Source organism: Panthera uncia, chromosome X (genome assembly GCF_023721935.1).
Source record: "Panthera uncia isolate 11264 chromosome X, Puncia_PCG_1.0, whole genome shotgun sequence".
In the NCBI taxonomy this organism is placed as follows: Eukaryota; Metazoa; Chordata; class Mammalia; order Carnivora; family Felidae; genus Panthera; species Panthera uncia.
The window spans coordinates 102842645-102858989 of NC_064817.1; the positions used below are offsets into that span (position 1 = coordinate 102842645).

Sequence of the window (16345 nt, forward strand, 5' to 3'; positions counted from 1 at the left end):
CGGCGGGCGGCGGGGCGGGGCCGGGGCGGCGCTGCTGCCGCCGCCGCCGCTGCCGCCGCCGCTGCTGCTTCTGCTGGGGCCGCCGCAGCCGTTGCTGCCGCCGCCGCCGCCGCTTCTGGGCGGGGAACAGAGGCCAAAGGGAGTCCCGTGCAGGGGCAGAGGGCGCAGGCGGTGCGTGGTGGGGAGGGGGCCGTCCTGGGGGCGGGGGCAGGCGGGGGGTGGAGCCCCCGACGGGGGGCGGTACGAGCCCGGACGACGACGACGAAGAGCCCCGGGGGCCGGGTGCATGGAGGACGAGGTGCTGGGAGAAGGAAGGGGGGGTGGGTCCCGCGACGGGCCTCGTGGGCTTGGCTCCTCGAGGTTCTGCTTCGGGACACAGTCCTGCAGGGGCGCCCAGAGGCCCGGGTAGGGACAGGGAGGTGAATTGGACGGTGGAGGGGGCCCTCCTCGCCGGGGTCCCGCCGAGGGGAAGGCTGGGCCAGAGGGACGTCCGGGGTAAGTCTGGGAGGAGTCGACCGCACCTCGGCTGGGGATTTCGTGTTATGGAGGGGCGGGAGATTGTTGTAGGGAAAGATGTGGTAGAGGGGAAAGGAAGAGGGAAGCACACTGCAAACCCGGGAGGCCAACAGCCCAGGCCATGGAGGTGCCCTTCTATTCCGCCTGCACCTCCCCCCTCCCCCAGTGGAAGCACTGTTTTTGTTTTATTGTTTTGAAATTTTCAGTGTTGGCTGTAGGAAGCTGTCGATGTGGTGGTGATACTTATTCGTTCTTGGTGTCTTCTAGAGTAGATAGCAAGGACAGGCGTCACTTGGCGAGGACACGTCTTAGCCCAGGGTTTAGGGGCTCTTTATGCAAGAGTGGGAAGAGGGCCTGACAACTTCGTGCGACAGCTGAATACTCAGGGCAGTTTGGAGGTCGTTCTCATAGCGCAGAAGTGGAATGTAATTGCAAAAATCTTTGGTGAGACTTCTGGGGGTGCAGTTGTAGGTTAGCGTTACCCTGGTTGGCCGCATGGCCCGTTCAACTTAGAAGGCTATTTCTCAAAGTCACACTGCCCAACGTTGGGGAGATGAACAGGGGACGCATTTGGTGTCGGAAGTGGATTAGGTTGATAATAAAATCCCAAGGTTGGAAGGGACTTTAAAGGTCATCTCATTCTCTGTTTACCTGACCTGTCCTTGAATGTTAGGATAGGGGGAACTTTGTTCTGGGGGAGATGGAGCAGAGTTTAGGGGTACTCAAATTGAATGGTGATGTCACCAGGTGGTACTGAAGAGGACAGTACACAGGAAAGAAATTTGGAGGATTTCACTGGGGATTAAATGGCATAACCCAATCCCCCAAATCACCCAGAAGCTTCAAATAGAAGCAAAAAGTTGGGAGAGCAACATGTAAAATTTTGATGGAGTAGCAAAGTTAGTAGGAAGGACTGGGGGAGCTAGGAGGAGCAGGGGGCTTGATGACTCAAGTTCAGAGAATCTGAAGGTTGATAGAGTTTAGGAGGGACATGGTTGTTTTGACTAAGCCACGTGCTGTTGATAGGCAGGCTCATCTTTTGATAAGGCAACTGGAGCGGCTGCCTTTGGGATAGATGGGGAGGACAAGAGGCACAGGCCATGGGACACAGAGCCTTACTCAAATTGACTTGGAGACGGGTGGCCCTGTTACTAGCTATGCAGCAAGGGTAGGATTCTTTCTGTTCTGGCTCTGAGAATCATTGATGGAGGAAGGGGTTAAGGAGGACTGTTTCTTTAGAATAGACCATAAGGAAAAGACAACAAATTATTGGGATAGGGCAGAGGAAAGCTATGTCCCTGGAAAGTTCTGTGGTTGGAGTCTGGATTGGGCAGGGTGGAGGGGAGTTCCAGAGGAAATGGTGGCTGCACCAAGGGCACTTGGAGATCTGGCTGTTTTGATTACTGAGAGCTGGTAGGACATCGACTCTCAGTGGCCTAGACTTTTTTGGGAAGCAAAGGGTTTCCTCCAGGGGTCTGTTTGCCTTATTCCTGCTGCAGTTCACTACATAGGAAAAAAATGTTTAGCACAGGTGGCAGAGAATCTCACATGATGAGTCTGGATTATGGGTTTCAGAGAGGGGCTTCTTTTAGGGGAGCAGAATTATGGGAGAAAAGGACTTGAATACCAGAAAAAAGGAAGGCAAAAACAAAAGTCAGGAAGAGGGTTGTTTAGGCAGTGGAGGGGGGAAAAAATGATCATTGCTGGTTTCAGGTCAGGGTCAACTAAGGAAAAAGTGGAACCTTGAAATCTCCAGGCTAATGTTTTCCAAAGTAAAGTTTGAAGAACCCTTAAGACTCTTTACACTTCCATACTAGAATAACTAGGTTTGGTGCAAGAGAGAGGACCATCTTGAGTAAAAATAGGGTTGGAGAGAAACTGGCATGTAAGAAGAAAATACACATATTGACCCATAGGGAAATAGAGAATTTAGAGATAGTATATAGGGTAAAAAAATGCAGGATGTGAAAGAGGGTGGAATAACGAGGCAAAGGAGGAAGGTGTTTACTCAGATGTCATCTGCAACTAGTGTCAGAGAAGGTAAAAAATTGCCTTTGATAGCCATTGCCCTGGGAAGGCCCAGGAAGCAGAGGTTAGCCGAGATCCAGGGCTTACAAGTCTAAGCATTAGTTGTAAAATTAAGGCTAAAATAAAGATACCGAATGGGGGAAGGAATTCACCGACCTAAGTAGAATGGCCTTGAAAGAAGGAGAAAGTGGGAATACACCAGTTTTTCCAGTCTGCAAGTGGGAGGAATCCTAGATATAGGGAGGTGAATTATGGAAATTCCAGAGTGAAACAGGATAAAGAACAGTGGCCTTAGAGCCTTGGGCCAGAATTGGAGGGTGGGGTGGGGGCATGGAGGAGAGGCACTAATCATGGGTTGGACATCTGGACTGGTTCATTGATTCTAGGTTGAGAGCTCCATTTGAGATGGAATAGAATGGCCACAGTGGGGTAGAGAGCTGTTTTCCAGCGTTAGCCAGCATCTGGGATTGAGAGAGGAGGAGTTCATGGTTAAGTTGGGTGGGAAAGTGAACACTAACAGAGAGAGGGCTGGGGAAAGTGGAAATTGTTGGGGTAAAACAGACGGGAAAGGGGAGAAGCCACTGAGAATTACATAAGGGGGGAAGGAAGACCCTAGACCTTTGAGTTTTCAAAAGGAAAGGAAATTTCTTAATGCTGGAGCTCCAGTTAGGTGTGGGTCTATGCTTGGCAGAGGGTTTAGCATCAGGATGGCCAAAGAGGGGGGTAATAAGAAGTAATCTACCTCTTGGCCACTAGGATGCTAGTACACTATTTTATGTAGTCTCACATACTAACTAGGCTTTATTAATGTCAGTTTTGGAATGGTTATCTTTAAAGTAATGTAGAAACTGTTCTTTTTCTAAATTGTACCCTTTCCACTGTTCATAACTTGAAAGCAGTATTTTATGATGAAAACTTTCTTTGGTGAACTGAAGTTGAAATCTGGTCAAGAGTAAAATTTAACTCTGTTTCTATTCCCATAATTCAAATGTGCTTTCTGTTTCCCTCTTTTTCTTTTTTAAGCAGAAGCCACCCTTTCCCCATAAAACATTAAAACATGGATAATTGTTTATAAAGTGGCTGCAGGCTGCACATCAAGGTCATAGTTTCCCTGGTCAGTGAATTGTGATGAATTTGAAGAGTGATGATTTATTATTTGTAAAATGTGATAATTTTCAGATTTACTCGTGGAGAGTATGTGAGGCAGGATATGTCTTCATTTGGATTTTAAGAAGATCTTAAGTTTAGCGTCTGTGAAGAATTGAGAGTACTGAGGTGCAGCAAAGCTTTGTGTTTCAGGCTTCTTTACCGACTGTCAGCTAAGAAACAAAATTTGGTTACCTCATTGCTAAGGTATGTCTAGAAATCTTAGTGTTAGTGCCATTTAAGGGTATAGTCAAGTTTTGTTATAATGTTGGTGTCTGGGGACAAGAAAAACAAGCAGACTTTCATTTTTCCAAGTTCTATGGAAAAGTGCACTGTACGTGACTCTGATCCCCAGGATGAGTCAATACACTCTCTACCTGATCCATGAGATGATTAGGTGTCTCATGATGACAGGGCTTTACTCAGTTTAACTTGGTCGCACCTTGTGTAGGTTAGTATCTTGCAGTGGTTCTCAAACTTTGGTGTGTCTCAGAATTAGCTGGAGGGCTTTGGAGACATACTGCCTTAAGTTAGAGTCCTTGCTCTTCTACTTCCTGGCTGTGTGGTAGAAGCAAACTACTGAACTTTCTTGAGCCTCAGTGTTTTCATCTATAAAATGGAGATGATAATCCCAGTCTCACAGGGCTATGAGGATTGCACAAGATGATATATACATGGCAGACCAGCTCCATAGCAGGAGTCCAGTAAATGGCATCCATTATTACATTATGATCTAGTTTTGCTTGTTCAATGGAGTCCTATGACCTTTTATATTTCTCTATGCCACATGGTGGCAAAATAAAAACTATCCACAGCTCCTGAGCACTCCCACGTATCTTGATTCTCTGTGCTCTTTCTCCATATTCCTGTTGTATTAGTACATGTTTAGCATTTACAATGTGGTAGGAAGGAATAACTTGGCTCACCACTGCATTATTGCATCCACCTTTGAGGTGGAAAGTGGCAGTTTCTCTAACAGCTGTGCTGTAACACTGCTCACTCAGGATTTTAGGGCAGAAACTGAAGAGTCTATATCTAGTTGAAACTTCAGGGGACATTTTGGGCCACATGTAAAAAATGACCCAAACCTAGTTTACTAGGGTGACATTTTAAAAAACCATTGCTTTCTGAAAAGGGCTGCTGTGTTTAATTACAACTGGTTGGGCTTTCCAGATGTCTCTAACATCTGGAAGTTCTATAAAGGCTGGTAGATAGAGCCTGGGTCTTGCATGGCTCTATGACAAGGATGTTCATCAGCAATTGGATGGGAGAAAGCATGTCTCGAATACCTCAGGTATCACCAGACCAAACTTCTGAACACCAAAAAAAAGGGGGGGGGCTATAAAATAGAGATCCTCTCTGCAGCCAGAGTGGACTTTGATGCCAACAGTCAGCTATGCCAATATAAGGAGAGAGTAATAGCTGGCCAATTTAAAACAGTAGATCAGTTAACAAATTAATAATTTCTTTTTTGGCTTGGAAATGTGTTATTATTCTCTACCTGCCCCCGCCCCCCAGCAGATTTACCTTCCTATTTATATTTTGCTTCAGCATATATTAAAAGGATTTGTTTCCTGAGTACACACATACTGTAAGTAGCAGTAGGCAGTCCATAAGTTGGCTGGGTTTAAAAATTAGCTGTGGCTAAACTACACTCAAATAATTGGAAGTTGACTTTGTTGTTTTGCCCTGGCCCCATTTTATTTCTGATTGTCTTTATTGTGGAAGTAAAGAAAAGAAAGAAGAGAAAGGCTGGTAGATAGAGCCTGGGTAGATAGAGTCTTCCTTTATAAGAGACCAAAGGAAGTAAAAGGCATCCACAGACACAGTGCTTTTTATGCGGGATTCTTGGTTTCCATATGACCTAGAGAGGATTTTAGTTTTTCCCAGTAGTTTATTTACTGAGCACATATTGTATGCCTTGTATCATGCTCGACACTATTGGGAGTGGATGTTAAAAGAAGTAGAAAATATCCTTTCTAGCCTTGGGGAGCCGATAGCATATATACACTCTATGTGTGTACCTTTGAATGAGTAATGTATATATATGTATATATAGATATACATGTGTACACTCTATATGTATACCTTTGAATGAGTAATTTATTTTATTATTTTTTTAAGTTTAAGAGAGAGAGAGCACGAGCAGGGAGGGGCAGAGAGAGAGGGAGAGAGAGAGAATCCTAAGCAGGCTCCGCACTGTCATTGTGTAGCCCAATGCCAGGCTCAAACTCACGAACTGTGAGATCATGATTTGAGCTGAAGCGCAAGAGTCAGGCGCTCAACTGACTGAGCCACCCAGGGGCCCCTGAATGAGTAATTTATGTAAAATGAGTTGAGCCTGTAGTCTGGAATGAGAGAATAGAAAAAATAGTGTGATAATGGCCTTTCCAAATATTTGTGTGAGAGGTCCAAGACACTTAAAAAAAAAGGCACAAGTTTAGTGAGGAGGAAACCTCTTTAGATGAAAAATTCCATATCATGAATGCAGTATACCGAAATGGAGACACCCAAGGGCCACTCTCATAGTCCATAGCATGGAAGACACAGAAGCATCATGAAAGGGATTCAGATCTCAGATTACAATGATTCAACTTTGCAGTGTGAAAGACACACCAAATATTCACGTGGTTCTGCTGAAGACCAAGACAGAGGAAAGTCAACTCTTATTTTTGATCTAGAGGAAATAAGTGCTTTTTAAAAAAAGACCCTAGTTACTTACCATGCCATTTTGAGGTGGCTCTGCATTTTGAAAAGGACTGATTAATTTCATGATGATTGCTTAGGCTTTCTAGATATTGGTGACATTTAGAAGTTGTATAAAATCTTGTGACTAGATCCTAGGTTTAGTATAAAGCTATGATGAGATGTTTTCCTTAAATGGAGTAAAATTATTTTCCTGCAGCAGGAGATGCAAGTACTATTTGAATAACAGGAAAAAAGTATGGTAGTAGATAGAAAAGCTAAGTGGACTGGTGGTATGAAAATGTGAGAGATTAAAACTTTTGCTTTTGCCTCCTTCATTGTTGGAATTGATTACCTTTGGTCCTGTTAAGTGCTTTTGTGCTATTCACAATTTTATTTTATTGTTATTTTTTTTTAAGTAAGCTCCACACCCAACATGGGGCTTGAACTCATGACCCTGAGATCCAGAGTCGCACGCTCTACCAACTGAGCTAGCCAGGCACCTCCTGTTCTCAGTTTTAAGTAGGGACTCCTTTATTTCTATTTTGCAGATGGCATAGTAAGTGTACCTAATGAGGTACCTGAGATGGCTAACAAATAGGGGCTGAAAATGCTCTCCCAAATACACCCCCGCCAATTTAGGCTGTAGATACTAGACTATATCACTCTTCAAGGGTGTTGCTGCTGTGTGAATAGATGACTCTGAATGGATTTTGGCAGTTTTTAAACATCAAGTTTCTGACTGAGTGTAGATCCAGCACTAGTGGGGAGATTAAGAATGGTATGGTTTGGATTGGAAAGGGTTTGGGTGGTAATATTCACTGAAGAGCCCCAGGGAGATTGCAAGCCCTGGTCACTCCATCCAAAGGTCTAGCCTACCAAGGTGATTGCTTTGTAGGTAACTACATTCATTTGAATGAGTAAGCTCTCATGTGTTTAACAGGTAGTTAAAATTCTTTTGTATCCAGTCTCATAAATGTTTATAGGCCAGGGTTTTAAATGTGGAGGTACCAAGGAGTCTATGAAGGTGTCCATGCTATAGCCATGTGCAGGCAACTACTTAGTCTTCTTGCTAAATACAGGAATTAATGTATCTGAGAACAGGATGCAATGTCTCCTATAAGACTTATCCCTTGGGGTACAACCAGTAGAAATATTTGGGTAGAAAAAACCCTCAGGGTAACTAGAGAGTGCTACAATGGATTAGTCAGGCAGAAGGCTGGGATGAACAGTACAAAGGGCCCCTTCCTCCTTTCAGTTGTCCAGCAGATTATTTCCAGTTGATTTTGCGTGTGTGTGGGGGGGTGTGGGTGTGTGGTAGCATGTAGTGATAGAGGAGCCTGTTTGCATGAAGGGAAGCAAAGTAAAGTGATTGGGGCTTGTATAAGGGACTCTTGAGTTTCAGGGAAGGGGATATTTGGTTAATGGTACAGAAGGTGAGGGGATATGGATATTAGACGGAAAGCCTGTGGAGAATATTAGAACACCTTTATATGGGAAATCCTTAGATTAGGACAATTTGCACTGGGAGAACTTCCTCATTAGGGGGTGAGGTTTGGGATATATGATTAGGTGGGGATATAGGAGTTGAGGGTGCATGGTCAGGTGCGGCTCAGGCCTAGGGTTTGGATTCTGGAGCCAGAAGATTGTGTGGGCCAGGGTTAGGTAAGGTCTCATGATCCCCTTTTGCAGCTCCATCCTGGCCCTGGAAATGTCATGGCAAAATTCTGGCTTCCACGCTGAAATATTCCACGCTGGTCACTGGCCCCAAATCTATCTTTTTCTAGACCTCAATGGTGGGCCCCCTTAGGGCCAGGGCCCTGGCTAGGGTTAAGGTTAGGTCCCTGGAGGCAACAGGGGCTGAACCTCCAGCAGCTCAGTGGTCTCCCCAGAGGGCTGAGTGGAGGGGAGGACTGAGTGGAAGGCATGTGGAAGAAGGCAGAGAGCAACAAGGAAGGTAAGATCTGTGGTAGGGGCTCCATATCTAAAAGCCAGGTAAAGTTATCTTTGTTGAGTATGTGTACACTTTCCTACTGAAAACTGATTTTGTGTGGTGCCTGGGTGGCTCAGTCGGTTAAGTGTCTGACTTTGGCTTAGGTCATGATCTCATGGTCTGTGAGTTCGAGCCCTGCATCAGGCTGTCTGCTTATCCAGTGCAGAGCCTGCTTTGGATCTTCTGTCTCTCTGTTTCTCTGCCCCCTCCCCTGCTCACATGCTCGCTAGCTCTCTCAAAAATAAATAAACATTTAAAAAAAACCCCACTGATTTTGAGATCTTTTGACGTCTTTCTGAAGGCATTTCAGTGGTTAGGTGGGAGTCCTGGCCTCTTCCCTTTGGCCCATTGGATGTCTCTTGGAAATTCTTGGGGTTGTTTTAGGTGCTGCTTTTCCCAAAGTGGGGTAATGGGCTGGCCTCTCCTTTGATTCCGTGAAGTTTGAATGTGAATATCTCTGACTTATGGGAGCTTTACCCAGAACTCTAGATTTCTGTTGAAGCAATAGGTCCCAAAGTTGGTTTTCTTTACACATTAGTCATCACTGGCCCAACCCTCCTTCTTAAACTGTCTACTGGCCACGCCTATCCTCTTGAGGACAAATTCAGGGCCAGGCTTCAAGAAGAATATTTTCCGGCTCTTTCATTTCTTAAAATCATAATTGCTTCCAGGTCACCAGACAATGTGAACCAAAAGAAGCCTGGGAGAGTACTAGCAGATTTAGTTTAAGTGAGACCTTCTTAATCTTGAACTTCTAATTTATTGGCTAGATAGTAAGAGTCCAACCATGAACAAATGGGAAAGATTTCATGCTATGTGTAAAGGGCCTGGTTGTATCCTGTATGTTGTTCTGCACATAAGGGGTCTTTGGCCACAAAGGAAGCTACATGATTCTGAGGAACTTGTTCACTGGACAAACACCCTGTCTGGCCATTTTCAAGGTTAATGTTTTACCAAGGTAAAAGACATTTTGTCAGATAGATGCTGTATTACCTCCTTTTGTGTCCTTCTCTTCCTCATATGCACAATGACCATACTTTTGCTTGTAGTTGTTGTGAAATCTGCTTGTTTTGGCATCTTCATTTCAAAACAGAACAGAAAATGTCTACCCAATCTGTAAAATCTTCTTTGAGATTTTATTGCTGCCTATCCCCCGTTACCAGCTCCCCCTAACCCTGACTTGGATTATAATTTGATGTTCTTCCCCTTTTGATAACATATTCTCTATAAACTTTTTAAAATGTCTGTGTTAATTGCTTCCCCACAGTGTTTCAGTTTGGCCCATGATGGTGAAATATTTCAGGTTCCCCTATTTCATTTTTTCTTTTGGTTGTTTTATTCTGTGGGCCTCTCTGTTATGCCTTTCACACCTGCCCATGTCTTCTGGCGGTTATTTTTTTCTTTTGAATTTTTGGTGGGGGGAAAGCTCTCTGCCTCATTATGGTTTGTCTTCTACTACCTGCTTGCCCTCAGCTTAGCTGCTCTTTTCACCATTTTAAAGTTATTGTTCTCCTATTAGTCCATTTTCTCTTTGGTTTCCCCTGTTTTGTAATGTAGTGATTATGTCTGACTGCCTCCTCTCTGCTGTCCACTTGCTGGATTCATGCCCTTGGATCTTGGTCAGTCCTCCTTAAGTGTGCATCGGTATGCCTGCTTAATCAAAACATTGTATTTATTTATTTTTTCAGCCCCACTATCACTTTGGGTTGGCAGAGCATGTGCTCTTCTTTGTTCTCACTCTGAATTGGATGTGTCTTTTCAGTTTTCCCCCCCAAAGTAGGGATTGCTCACAGTGGTCCCACTGCCTTGCAGGCAGTGACCGGCATTTGATTCTGGGGCCATGCAGCTGTTCATTTCTTAACAATTACATGGTTGCGGTATCTGGGAAAATCCTTTGAGGTATTTCATATCCTTGTGCCCGTGCTTCCCAGGTCACTCGGGATTACCAGGTTTCTTCCAAGTTCCTTTTAGGAACTTTGCCTTTAGCCTTTGATGTGATGGTTCCCATCACAGAGAGCAAGAGACACGGATTGAGAATGCACACCACACACGAATGCAGGCTTTGTAAGCAAAAGCAAGTCGGTACACAAGTGTGTATGCCAGCAGAACCTACCAAGGGTGGTGTGTGTAAGGTTTTTCTGTTTTGCTCACCTCTCTTGAACAGCAGTGTACGGTGGAGTGGTTACTAATTTGATTGGACATGGTAATGATGAAACGACACCCTGGGCCTACCAGATCAGAATCTCCAGGGCTGAGACTCATGAATCTGTATTTTGAACAAGGTCTTTGGTGATTCCGACTTGGGAAACATTGGTGTACGTTGGCCATCTGAACTCCTCTGGTCCTGTGGACATTGACGCCATCAGTGCCTCTTTGGAAGTTCCCTTTGCTTACTCTCTGGCTCCGGAGGCCCAATTTTGCCTTCTTGTGTAGACCACTTAGCTCACTGCCCTCTTGCCCTTGCTTTCTGCCTCTCCCCTCCCCTCCTCTGCAAAGGCTACAGTTAATAGCAGCGGTAGGCCTTACATAGGAAGAGGGGCTGAGGAATTCATAACAGAAGAGTGGGAATCCAAGAGTTAAGAAAATATTCTATCTTCTGGATCTCATGAAAATAGGGGTGCCTTTAGGTAGTCCTAAAATGTGTGATATTATCTGGTAATTATTTTGTTTTTTTTCTTGGTTTTCTTGTTGTTGTTATTTTTGCTTTGAGGGGTCACCTTTATCTAGGTGATGATATTTTATGTGTTGTGTTTTCAAATGCCAGGCCTCATTCCCCCCTCTGATTTCTGTCCCAGGCACTACAAACTACTAATCCCCTCTAAATAGAACAAAAATAAACCCAAGAGTGAAAAAGCAGTGGTGACTTGACTTCTATCTGCTGCCTACAGATATTCAGATAGGCACTAAAACTCACACTTTGTGTTAAAATTCATCTTGTGGCAAGTGTAACCCCTTTCATTGCCTGATTATTCTAATGCTTCATAGGGAGAAAAGATTTTTAAAAAGGACCTGGTGTGTCAGTCAACGGGCTGAGCTGTTGTTTCTTAAACTGGGATATTCCAAGTTAATCTAAGAAAAAGTCACAACTTGATTGACCAGGATGTTCAGGGATGGGATGGGATCCTGGTGAACTGAAATGAAGCAGACAGTCCATCCATTTGTCCTACCCCTTGTTGAAATCTTTCTAAAATCATGCGTTAACCCACATAGCTGTCTTAGGAATGTTAAGGATAGTTTTTAGAAAAAGGTAAAATCGTGAGTCTTATATAGATGTAAAAATGAACACGTGTTAAAGACTTTATTTTACTCATTAATCAGCCAGGGAACCAGACAGATGTTCTAGCTGGTTCAGAGAAAAAGTCCAAAAGCACAAATTTATATGGAGTAAAGGAATTGAATTGCAAATGGAGGCAAAACTGGTTTTTCCACAATGGGGAGGGAAGTCACTCCAAACTCTATGGGACAATACAGAGTTTGCATATCCATCAGTTACCTGCAATTTACAGAGGGGCAAAACAACTCAAAGACAATGGACTATGCTGGAATCATGCTGCTGCAAACGATGCGCTATAGGTAACGCATAGTGTTTTCACTGAAGTCCAGCCTTATTTCCTATAGTAACTAAGCACAAGGGACACTTTTGGGGGGGTTGATTTTGCTTGTAATTTCTCAAGGTCATCACCTCAATTCTCCTCCAGGATTCACTTCCATATAACACTCATTTACTGAAGTACTTACTATATGTAAGACATTGCAGAGGAACCAGAGACAGAAAAGAGGATACTTCTTACCTTAAGTAGCTTGATTGGTGGGGGAGACACACATGCCATACCCCCAAATAACCACACTGCAGAGAAGAGTAAGAATCAGTGCTGTAGGAGAGGTAGGAATGCAACGTTTGAGGAGAACCAGAGAGGAAAGGGTTAACTGACCAGGGGCTGGGGCTTGGGAGGTGACATGATGACATTTAAGCCAGGCTTTGAGGGGTGACACAGAGAGGAGGAGGAGCACAGGAGAGGCCATTGCAGGGTGAGGAAGCAGCAAAGTCCTGAAACTGGATGGTCTGTTCAGGGAAGGGTCAGGAGCTGGGACAGCGAGGCGGCAGGGAAACAGCAGGATGTGGCTGAAGAGGAGACCAGAGGAGGTTTGAGGCCAGGTCTTGGAGGGCCCGGAATGCTGTGCTAAGAAATTTGGGCTTGATTCTGAAGACAGGAAAGCTATTGAAAGCTTCTGAGGAGGGCGGGGGCAACATGATCGAACTGGTGCTTCAGAAGATGAATTGATTGTAGAATCAAGAAATTGGAGGCAGAGGGACCAGTTAAGGGGCTATTGTAATATTCTGGGTGAGAGATGATGAGGGCCTGCATCAGGGTGGTGGCAAGAGGGGCAGGAGAGGATGGAGATGGCATTATTAAGGCTTGACTCCTGATTGGCTGTGGGCAGCCGTGGGGGGAGAGAAGGAGTTGAAGACGACACTGCTGAAATTTCCAGGCTGGGGGATAGTGGTGCCATTAACTAAGATAGGAAACACGCTGGGCGTGGGGGGTGGGGAGCAGGTTTATGGGAACAGATAATGAGTTCGGTTTGAGACACATTGAGTTTGAGGGGCTCAGTGGACATCCAATTAACAGCAAGTTGCTGGCAGCTGGAAATTCTGGTCTGGGTGTAAGGAGAGAGGTCGGGGATAGAGATACAGATTTGGGAGTCTTTGGTGCAGGAAGGGGAGAATTGCAACTGGGGGAGCTCAGGAGCTAGAGAGGAGAAGGAGCAGGGTACACATACACACACACACACACACACACACACACACACACACACAGGTGGAGGGAGTGGGGGAGAACCAAGGAGAGCCAGACTGAGCTAGAGAGACAGAAAGAGACAGAAGAGAGATAGAGGGAGACAGATGGGGGGGGGACTGAAGGCTGAGGTGAGGACAAAGAGTAGAAGGGAGGGGGATGCAGGGGGAGGGAGGAAGGAAAGGAGGAGAAGAGGGAGAAGAGAGGGGATCCCAAGGGAGAAATGAGGACGAGGGGAGCAAGGAGGAAGGTGGAGGAGTGCAGATTGTGCCAAGAGAGATTGGAAAGGGGAAAGAGAAGCAGGGAAGAGGTGAAGAGAGAGACAGATGGGAGAATAACAGGGGGAAGAGGGAGGTGAGGATGAGTAATAGAGGGGAATAGGAAAGACAAATTGAGAGGGAATGGAGAAGAGAGAGAGAGAGATGGGGGTAGGGAGAGAGAGAGGGAAGGAAGGGGAAGAGATGGGGGCTCACAGGGGTGAGGAGAGACCAGGCAAGATGAGGGCTAGGTTTCTGGGGTGGGTAGAGAGGGAGAAGAGCCTGGAGAAGCCAGCAGGCACTGGGTCAGGAAAGCCAAGAGTGGGGCAAGTACAAAGAAAGCAAGGGCAGAAGTATCCTGCACCACAGACATGGGGAGGAGGGTGAGGACCAGGATGAGAATGGGAGGCTGTGGCTCTGCTGTCCTTGTACTGCCTGTCTCCCTTGCTTGGAGACTCTGCTGTACCAGCCACCTGGCCTCCTGGCTCTTTCTTGATCTTATCATGTAACCTCCTGCCCTAGGACCTTTGCATAGATTGTTCCCTCTGCCTGGAATGCTCTTCCCCCAGATATCCACATGGCTCACCCCTTTGCTTCCTTCAGGATGTTTAAATGTCTCCTCAGAAGACATACGCTGATTACCCACTTACAGACTGTAGTCCATTCTGCTCCCCCCCCCCCGCCCCACCTCTGTCACCATGGCCCTTAGCTTGTGTTATATACCACCTTATACTATAACAGGAATCATTTCACATGTGTATTGTCCATCTCATCCCACTAGAATACACATTTCATGAAGGCAGTGATTTCGGTGTTGTTAGGTAATTGTTGAATCCCCAGTACCGAGGACAGTGCTGGCATACAGTAGGAGCTCAGTAAATATTTGTTGAATGGATAAGTGCTATTGTGTTGAATGTGGACAGTCTCTAAAAATTATATAAAGAATTAATGAAACAAACCCCTGATGTGGCTGTATTTTAGTAGTTCTTGGCAAATTGGAGAACAGAAAATTCTGATCACTGGAGGGTTCTGTTCAGTTGAGCTTTGATGAAGAAGACTTTAGCTAATAAGTTAATTCAAGAGTTTAAGGGTCTTAAGACAAGCTCATTGGGTAAACATAAACCTCTTTTTCTTGATGCCTCATTTTCTCTAGAAGGGTGAATTGGCTGTGCAGTGGTTGTCAACAGCGACAGCTGGATGTTAGCTGCTGAAGGGGGTGGTAGGTCATGGGGATGACAAGACCTATAGAAAGGGACAAGGACAGAAATGTGTGGTTTTTTCACGGACCGTTGTTTTTTGTTTGTTTGCTTGTTTGTGGCCAGAGTACAAGGGGTATTGCATCTGATTTTTAGGGAACTTTAAACCAGCTTAGATATATATGTTATATCTGTATAACTCCCAAGTTGAAATCAGAATAGAGTATTTTTGAAGGGCTTATAAAGAAAGCGTGTGCTTCCTCTGGAGAACTTAAATTGGTACATCACTCAAATACTTCAGTACCCATGGATTTAGAGAGGTTTGAGAAAAAGATCCCCAGTAGTCTCTCAACGCATTGTTCATATATGGGAACAACCGTCTAATTGCAGTTGGTTGGGCTAAATGTGTGTGAAAAAATACACTGTCATCTCGTTTGTCTGGAATAGATTGAATTTCCTTGAACACTCAGGCATATCTGTCTTTAAGATAATTTAAAAATCACTCTAGGTGATTAACAGCATCCTCGTCTCCATCCTGAAACCTATGGATTCCTGGAAAGCTGGTGCACCCTCATCCCCATTTGGACCTTAATTTTCCTTAGCAGGCTGCCTTGTGGGAAAGACTGCTTTAATGTTTTGGTACCATAATTGCCTTTATTTAAATCTTTCCTTGTTAAAGGTGGTTAAAGCAGCTGTCCCTGTTATGAGTTTTGATTTTTCGGAGTTCTTTTTTCCCAGGGGGAGCGGCCACAGCAGGTCCTATCTGGTGGTGAGTGGCTGTCATGATCTCGACAGCACCACTCTACAGCGGCGTGCACAACTGGACCAGTTCTGACCGGATTCGCATGTGTGGCATCAACGAGGAGAGGTGAGGAGGCTGGGAAGGTAGCTGTTGCTGGCTTCCAGTGAGCGGTACCTACTCACCAGAGGGACAGCTGCATCACGCCCTGGGAGGGACCCTGGGGAAGAGGCTTTGGTTGCTAATTTTCCTGAGATGGGATGGGGCTGGGACTGTGTCAGTGGCTGCCTTGCCATGACGTTCCTGTTCAGATGAAGGTGAGGAGGCCAGCAGATGACCTTTGTCCAACTAACATTTGTCTACTCATTAAGAACTGTCAGATTGTGGAGTGAGGGGAAGCTCAGACGATTGCAATTTTTATTTGCTGCATCCATGTTCGGTGCTCAAGGATACGCATAAGATATTTTTGGTCCTTGATCTAAGCCTGGAAGAAAGACAGTTTTATTATTCAGCTGTATACTGGAAACTGTTAGTGGGTATTCTGGTGATCAGCACTTTCCTGCCTCATGAGGCTAATGATGATTCGCAGTGAGATCCTTATGAAGTATCTCAGGAAGATCAAACAGCTTAATGTAGTTGTCATACGAAATCGAGAATTGGTGATACGTGTTTGTCTTAAATTTTCTGTTCACCAAAATGTTTGGTTGACCAAACTATGCCCTTTACTGATCACTCTCCATAGGAAGGACACTCAAAATGGCCTTCAGATTTTATATTTGACTTTCGTGACCCTGGGCCAAAGACAGAGACGTGTGATAGTTGCAGTGCCTCTCTCATTTTTAGAAAAGCCAGGCTTGCTGGTGTTTAGCTGTTGTTTCAATCCATCAACTGTTTAAATCCAAATACATCAGGGGCGCCTTGGTGGCTCAGTCGGTTAAGCCACCGACTTCGGCTCAGGTCATGATCTCACAGTCTGTGAGTTCGAGCCC

The 16345-nt window shown here is 45.1% G+C and overlaps 1 protein-coding gene and 1 non-coding gene across 4 annotated transcripts in view; one reads left to right on the top strand and one right to left on the bottom strand.

The window, feature by feature from the left end:
- The window catches only part of BCORL1 (BCL6 corepressor like 1), a 60352-nt gene that overhangs the window by 1639 nt on the left and 42368 nt on the right, over positions 1 to 16345 (top strand). The window contains exon 2 of one of the 3 annotated variants that reach the window (XM_049644273.1): positions 15356 to 15485. In XM_049644273.1, the coding sequence (XP_049500230.1) occupies positions 15400 to 15485 (86 nt within the window). In that variant the 5' untranslated portion in view covers positions 15356 to 15399. Of the gene's footprint in view, positions 1 to 235; positions 15486 to 16345 lie in introns of those variants that run through there. The other 2 variants (XM_049644274.1, XM_049644272.1) reach the window with 2 other exon arrangements.
- On the bottom strand, positions 6804 to 6876 carry TRNAQ-CUG (transfer RNA glutamine (anticodon CUG)). The gene has a single exon. It is a non-coding gene; the product is annotated as a tRNA-Gln (tRNA).